Raw genomic sequence first — 7,675 nt, 5'->3', positions numbered from 1 at the left:
AACACATCTCAGCATACTTTTACTTAAGTGCCACAAAACAGTCACTGAGCAGTACCATGGGCCCCTGTTAGAGCCTTATGTTCACCCAAGATGAAATCTGGAGGTGTTTTTAATCCAGGTAATTATCATGAAGTGCAGTTCACAGCTCACTTGATTCTGCTGGGTAGGCATCATGAGACTGCCTGTTCTCATACAGCCCCAGCTGTAAACTAATAGTACAGTTATACTGAACACTTAGTTACCACTGTAACAAGTCTAGATGGATACCAAGTTAACTTGCAGTACTTAGGCCAGATGTTGGTAGTTACAGTTGTGAAGAACTACTTTGCTTTAAACTGATATTTTTCTTCAGCTAAATCCTCTTCTACAATACTAGGAAGAGGTAGAACTCTATGGAATCATATAGTAAGAATCTAGTTCTCAGGGAATTAGAAGTTAAGTAGTACCCTATGACTAGTTCTCAGGGAATTAGAAGTTAATTAGTACCCTGTGAGGTGAAGAAACAATCCAGTATAGGGGAAGCTAACACTGTCCCTCAAATCTCACCTAAAGAGGGTGAGCTTTTAGAGTTCAGGCACTCCAGTCAGAGACATTGAGGGCAGTGCCACTGCTCAGAGACACATCCACCTTTGTCCAGTCTAGTTCCTCAAATGCTATACGGCAACTGCAGAGCTACACAACTCATACAGAAGTTTTGCAATCCAAGTTTATTTGTAAAATATACACTAAGATAATGCATTTACCAGGAATGCTCTTCTCTTTAGGCACTTAAGAGCCAGAAATAGCAGCAGTATTGTGGCCACCAGGGAGAGAATGCCAAAACCAGTCATTGTAATGCCAGCCCACGCTTCCTTGCTCAAGGGAGTGCTCCCTACAAAGCAAGCAGAAAGAGTTTGTGGAGGTAGTTCTCCAGTAAACCTACACAACACACCTTAGCACCACACTTGCTTAGTACCTTGGGTTGCAGACCACTCTTCTGGCACAAGGAGGACAGGTCCCCGCAAGCTCACCACTGCAGAGTTCACACCTGGCATCCCGCTCTCTACAACACCAATGTAGTAGATGTGAACCACAACTAAGATAACCCACTGCACTGTAAGTACAATCCAAGGTCTGCTGAAACATTACCTCGCCTGCTTCTAGATGGCCTAGGGCATCTTGTCATACACAGAGGGGAGTCTGGCTGAAAACGGTCACAGATCAGGACACTGCAGTGGAAGTACACCTAGGACAGAATGAGAAGTCCATTCATTTTGGGACAATAACTGCTCCTACTAACTGCTCTAGGAAATTAAGAGTCACCTACTAGGCCAGGGAGGCCTTTGTCAGAGACAAAGGCAAAAGTCTTCACTTCCAGCCTTTGGCGATAGTTAGCATAGCTGACACCATGCCCCACAGGATGAAAGACAGTTCTGTAGCTGTCCAGGTCATACGCACACCTGCCAATTGGTGAGAAGCAGCAAGTCAGAACAGCAGGGTGGAGATCAGGTTTCACTGGGGGTTTGCGGGTTTTTCCCTTTTAAAGTGGCAAGGAAGAGTAGGAGGTTGGTAGCACCTCTACCTCAAGTTCCAGCATACCAGGGCAGCACCACCAAGGTACCTGGAAGGCTACCAGAAGCCCTTGTGCCTGGGGCTCTGTCCTAAGCCGGGGGGAATGAGGGAATCCTCCCGTGCACTGCCAGCAGTGCTTTTATTCCTCTGGCTGGACACTCACCCATCAACAACAATGTTCCACTGGGGAACGGAGCTTGAATCCTGTGAGGCTGTTGCCCAGCAGTCATCCAATACCAAGTGGAGGTTGGGGTCATTGCGGTTCAGGACCTGAACCTCCAGGAAAATAGGCTGGCGTAGGTATCTTACTATTGGGTACTGATCATCGCGGTATGGCTGCCTGTACGAGTCCTCTGCAAAACCCAAATCTTTGTTAGACAAGTCAGTGAAATCCTGGTCTAGAGCTCCTGACAGCAGCCGGTCCACCAGCTGGAGTTTGCTCGAGTCACAGATTTATGGCATCTGTCTCAAGCAGCATGGCTGGGAGGGAAGGAAGCCCTTCAGGTCATTAAAAGGCCATGCACTAGAACAAGTCCCTCACACATCCTACCCCCACCAAGCTCAGTTAGTTCCCTGCCACCCAAGCTCCAAATCAGCTCTACCTGGGTAGCTTAGAAGAGCTAAGGAGAGGGGACCTTGGTTCACTGAAGAAGCCAGAGGAGGAAGGTTGTCTACCCTTATAGTGAGGGAGGCATCACCATTGCTGAAGGAGCACAGGACTGTTAGCCTGTAACAGGGAAGGAGCACGTAAGTCTTAAGTTCACATATGGGAGATCCAGGACTACGTATTACCCAAAGAGGTTTCCAGACACACCTGAGTTCACTGTCCCTTGAGATCCTGCGCAGTGGAAGGTCTGCCCATAAAGCCCTCACCTCATTCTCATAAATAATCTTCTTCCCATCAAACTGCAGGGAAATAACAGCATTAGTGAGGGCATTTCCCATCCATGAAGCCCTCCTCCTCAATCCTGGCTACACACTTACCCAGTGCCTGGTCCCACATCCATTCAGTGGGACATGAAACCAAACTCTGTCATTCAAAGATGACTTCAGGGCTGGCCGGCATGCAGAATCTCTGAGCCTAAGTGTATCCAAGTCTAGTGGTGGTGCAGTACTGTCAGCAAGGACTTCAAAATCCATGTACCCATCCTGGGTGCACACGGCAACTGTAACAGAGGTTCACATAAATTGTCATGCCAGTCATTGACAGCCCAGCCTGCCAAGTCTGTTGAGTTCCAGCTAGGTATACATTTCTATAAAGGATTAGCTCAAGAACAAGCCATGATGAAGGATTGCCGTCCAAGAAGCACATGGGGAAGTCAGTCACTTACCTATTGGTGACTGCTGGTCACAGGGACACTCTGGCTGCATCACCATTGCCACATTCTCCCCATGGAAGTGAAAAGCCAGTTTCAAAGAGGACATGTAGGACTGAAGACCTGAGCAGCTCTCCCCATGTAGCTTAAAGACAAGAGTTACTCTCCTGGAGTGTAGCTACAGGAGCTCATTTTAAACAAATGCATGTGTCAGTGTTTCACTTGCCCTGGGGTCATGGTGCTCTTCACACTCAGCTACTTTACTCATTTGCATCGCTGCAAGCGTATCAAATACCAACCTGCTCCAAGTATATGCATCTCTAGCCATTCATACTGAGAAGCCTGGGTTTCATTAAGTCATCTTTGAGAAATATTTATCTATTATAAAAATCAGTTTGCATGTATTGTAAATCACAGCCATGGTCAGCCAGTCATAGGGCATATGGCTGACTTGACAGGTGCTAAGTCAGAGTCAAAGCTACTGTGCTCAGGTTCTCAGAAAGCACCAAGGAACTATGATCACACAAGCTCCTCTGACTTTAGGACTAGAACTTACCCTGGACTTCAGTACTCCCTTGCTAATATGCAGCTTGACCCCTCTCTTTGTGTCCAGAGCAATCCCATTTTCCTGAAGCTGTTCCATGGGGATGTTCTTATGCTCTACACCCACAGCCATAAGAGTCCCCGGGAAGGCTGGGATGGCAACAGTCATGTGGGTTGCATTGCAGATTGCTAGACCTGCAACACACCTTTGTTAGATATAACATCAGTTTCTTCAGGGCAGGAGCAGGTCAGGTTCTGCCTTTCTCCACACATTACCTGGTGCACAAAGCATTCTTGACTCCACAGTCAAGCTACGTTCAGGAAGGCCGTACACAAGCTTGAGCGCCACAGTGTAGAGCACCTTGTCATTGTGCTGACAAAGAAGATAGAGGTCTATTAGAGAGTACTTAGCTCGTGATCCATCATAAGACCAACCTGCAGGGCCATATAGTAAATCTGTATCAGGACTGCTGCTATTCGTGTTTACAACAGCAGTTTTTCCCCCATCTCAACACCTTTCAAGAAGTATCTGCCCATCAGATGTTCACAGGACAGGCTACAGCTAGGATCCCATTTCCACAGATGTCTGTCAGCTGTGCTACCAAGATGCATTTTACAGGGCTTCCCCATTTCCTAGGGCTGAGCAGTTCACAGGTTTCCACAGGTCTACCAGAGGGAGATACCTAGCCTTTGTTAAAACAGCACTGTCACCTCAGCAGTGATTTTTTCACCCCACCAACCTTGTAGGAAACTACTCCAGTGGCAGTAAAGGCCACCTGAATGATCAGGTTGTGGCCATCATCTAGAAGGTTATAGCCTTGCTGCATGGCTTGCCCAGGGCTCAGCTGATGTATTCTGGTTCCATCATCAATTGACAGAGTCCAGGTCTGAGTTGCTGGAACCTGCAAAGCAGAAGATCCTTTCTTAGGAAGGAAAAGTACAGCCTCACAGGAGCAGCAAGGCATTAGTTTTTCACACTGCAGGGCTGCCGCCTTGCAGGTTTTACATTCAAGTTGGTAGTATATATGCTATTATATACCATACATATATTGGTAGTATAGAGTTAACCCTCCTAACAAGATGCAAGTACCCCAGAACAAACTGCTCCAGCTTGGAGACAGACTCACTTTAGAGCCAAAGGCCATGCATTCCCACACCCTCCCTTTGCAAGACAAAAGGCACATACCATATACTCATCACTGAGGCTTGGAATGAGTCTTGGGAAAGTAACCTGGAACACAGCACAAGGGTTAGACCACAAGAACAGACAGTGGTCATAACCCTACAGCTTTAAGAGAGATCTCCACTGTAGTTCTCCAAAGCAGACAGCTGGCACCAGCACCCCACTGCCCTCCCTTCAACAGGGCCAAACCAAGCCATGTGCATCATTAATGACCACTTACAAACTAGTTCAAGTAGCCAGTTGGGCATGCCAAGGTGGACATGCAGCCAACAGACCTACCTGAAGCTTTCCCCATCTTTCCGCAGCTCTCAGCCATGCAGTTCCAAGAAACAGCCATCCCACCTCAGAGCCTCTAAGCAGGAGCACTCCCGTTCCTCTACTTACTGACATGAAGTCTTTCGTACAGTTAGTTGCTCCAGCAGAGAGAGGAGTAGTGATTTCATCTGCACGAACAGCACTGCAGTGAGCGCTGTAGGTTACATTCTTCTCCTCTCCCACCGTATCATTCACCATCAGCTTCAGTCTTAACTGGTGTTGGCCATGCTGTAGAAACGAGACATTTAGAAAGAGGCAGCAGTACTCACTGCAGCACAAGGACAACTAAAAGCCTTTGGACTAAACTAACTTCAGAGTTTCAGGTATTTGTACCAGTGCAAGGACAATGAACTCTCACTTTGAAGCTTCTGGACAAGAACAGGTTCTCTAGGAAGGCACAGTGTAACAAGACCAGGCTGAAGAGCAGAAGGTACTAAGGAAACGTTAGGAGTCAAGAAAGCCCTCAGAGACTAGCAGGCTGTAGCTCCAGAGAGTCAGCTCTCCAAGAAACAGGTTAACAACGTCAGACCCTTGTGGTATTTCAAATGCCTGAAAGCAACTGATGCCAGCAAATCCTGGTTGAGGCTAGCTTGGGTTGGTCCCCACTGACTACTCCCTCAGCAGCTGTGAATGCCAGGTATTATGTATATTGCTAGCCCAATTAACATATTTAATTAGAGCAGCACTATGAAACTCTTGCACCTGATCCACTTCCCGACAAGATACTAACACAGCTCTCCATTCCTTTACAGGAGAACACACTTGAGTGTCTGAGGGGTTTTAACCCACAGCTGAAATAAGTATCAAGGTAACATTCTGAGATGGGGTGGGTTTTTTTTTGCAACCACTTCTGGCATGAAGGGCTCTTCTAGAATAGCTTAAGCATTTCTATTCAGAGGGGAAGTTAGAGCTAGAAAACTTAAAGCCAGTCCTGACCAGGAAAGCCACACTCCATCAGAGCACCTTCCCAAAACAGAGACCCCTTTACCTCCAGGTCAGTGCAGTTGTCAAACAGGACACTCAGCAACAGCCTCTCATAATCCACAGTGTGGTTGCAAGACCCCATCTCCTCACCACTCACATCTAGGGAGAAGGTGGAATGTTAGCACCTGCTGTCAAACTACAGCAGCAGAGACTGAGCCAGGCCAGCACAATACCTACCCACGACATGCACATGCCAGGAGGAGTTACCAAGCTCTCTGGAAAACTCAACTTCCATCCCATCCCTGTGACAGGCCACACTCTCTGCAGAGGGAAGACCACAGACAGCTCCACCATCACCCTTCTGGAGGCACACACCCCACAAGCCCTCCAGCTAGCCAGCCCTGCTTCAGAGAGCCCTTCCACACCAGGGCAGAGGGGAAGGAGCTCCAAGCAAGCCTGAAGCTCACACCCACACCACTACCACCCCAGAGGGGCCTCCTTACCCATGAGATCCTGGTCCCTCAGACCACCAGCATGAGGGGCTAAGGGCAGCAAAATTCCAAACAGGAGCAACAACCTGCAAGGAGAACAAGACCAAATGAGAGAGCAGCAAAAAAAAGGACCCAACTCCCCATCCCAAGCTCCACTCACCGCATCCTTGAGGTGCCCAAGCACTGCTGCCCCACACACAACCCCATCTCCCTGGCACCCCCACAAGCTCACCCCTGGGCTGCCCAGGGGGGGTTATATAGGAGCTGTGCAGGTCCACACAGGTGCCACCGCTCTGCTGGGAGGGACTGAGAGCTCCCACCCGCCCCTCATTGAGATGCACCCTCCTGCTGGGAAGGGGAGGGCTCGCAGGAGATCTTAAGGTGATACTCAGTCTTTGGCAGGGGTTGTTGTTTCCTTACAATTTAAGGCTATTTTTTTCTTGCTCTGAAAGTTTATTCCCTTGCCAGATGTTGCACAGAAAACTGCACATATTTTGTCAGTCGTTTTTTAAAAAGGAGATTTCTGTGGCACTCGGTTTTTCTGATACTTTAAAACAATTCCACGGGTAGATTAGTATATAACTGGGAATATTTTGTTCCCCTGTATGGGCAAATCTGCAATGCTGCTATAGATCTAACTGGGAGGAAAACATGAGTGGCAGGTGAAGGAAGAGACTTGAGAAGGATCTTTGACTGGAAGATCCCTGAGGCTTCGGTTAGACTGTCATAGTTCAAAGCTGTGGAGAAGAGGCCTGGGAAGAAAAAAATCTGATATTTATGTTATCTTTCAGCTTCCCGGATGGTTTTCAATTCAGATAAACTTGTAAAACAACCCAAGACTCATATTTTTGAAAGCAATTGAATTCTTGACATGTGAGAAGGCAAAAAAGACAGATCATTGAAATAGAGGAAGATTAGTATTATGGAATAGTAATTTAGGAATAGGTCATTAAACTGGGCTTCAGAGAATAATAAACTTTGTATTGATGTACCATGTATTCATGTAAAATGTATTAATTTATATTTCTTTGTACAGTCATAGACCTGTGCCTAGAGCAGAGTTCAGAGTTTCCAGCCTAAGCGACAGTAGCCTCACTACTCTGAACGATTCACAGTTGTGAGAAAGAGCTTCACTACCAATGGCTGGTGGGTACCGAAGTGCTGGGAACTTGGGTGGGACAACCGCGTGGGTGAGGCCAGTAGCTGCAGAGCATGTGGTTGCCATCAGTGCGCTGTGGAGCAAAGCAGTAGGATCCATCCAGGCGGAACAGATGGCTAGCGTAGGGAATGTAAAAACATGCGGGTTTCCTCTCATCCTTGTGAGAACATGGCAAATCATAGAATCACAGGAT

The 7,675-nt window shown here is 47.5% G+C and overlaps 1 protein-coding gene across 1 annotated transcript; it reads right to left on the bottom strand.

Moving 5' to 3' along the window:
- Positions 1–743: 743 nt before the first annotated feature.
- Positions 744–6,488, bottom strand: LOC104503989 (zona pellucida sperm-binding protein 2-like; the record flags this gene model as incomplete). Its single annotated transcript, XM_010148748.1, has 18 exons — positions 6,484–6,488; positions 6,336–6,409; positions 6,070–6,153; positions 5,897–5,991; positions 4,978–5,136; positions 4,579–4,641; positions 4,151–4,297; positions 3,687–3,783; positions 3,424–3,605; positions 2,883–3,012; positions 2,536–2,717; positions 2,366–2,457; positions 2,154–2,278; positions 1,715–1,904; positions 1,307–1,439; positions 1,129–1,225; positions 956–1,042; positions 744–871 (listed from the first exon to the last, which is right to left on the bottom strand). Coding segments are annotated over exons 1-18 (2,070 nt in total), but the record flags the coding sequence as incomplete, so codon positions are not given.
- Positions 6,489–7,675: the final 1,187 nt, after the last annotated feature.

This window comes from Eurypyga helias, unplaced genomic scaffold (genome assembly GCF_000690775.1).
Source record: "Eurypyga helias isolate BGI_N326 unplaced genomic scaffold, ASM69077v1 scaffold46123, whole genome shotgun sequence".
In the NCBI taxonomy this organism is placed as follows: domain Eukaryota; kingdom Metazoa; phylum Chordata; class Aves; order Eurypygiformes; family Eurypygidae; genus Eurypyga; species Eurypyga helias.
The sequence above is the reverse complement of the archived record's forward strand: the minus strand, read 5'-3'. Positions and strand labels throughout refer to the sequence as shown.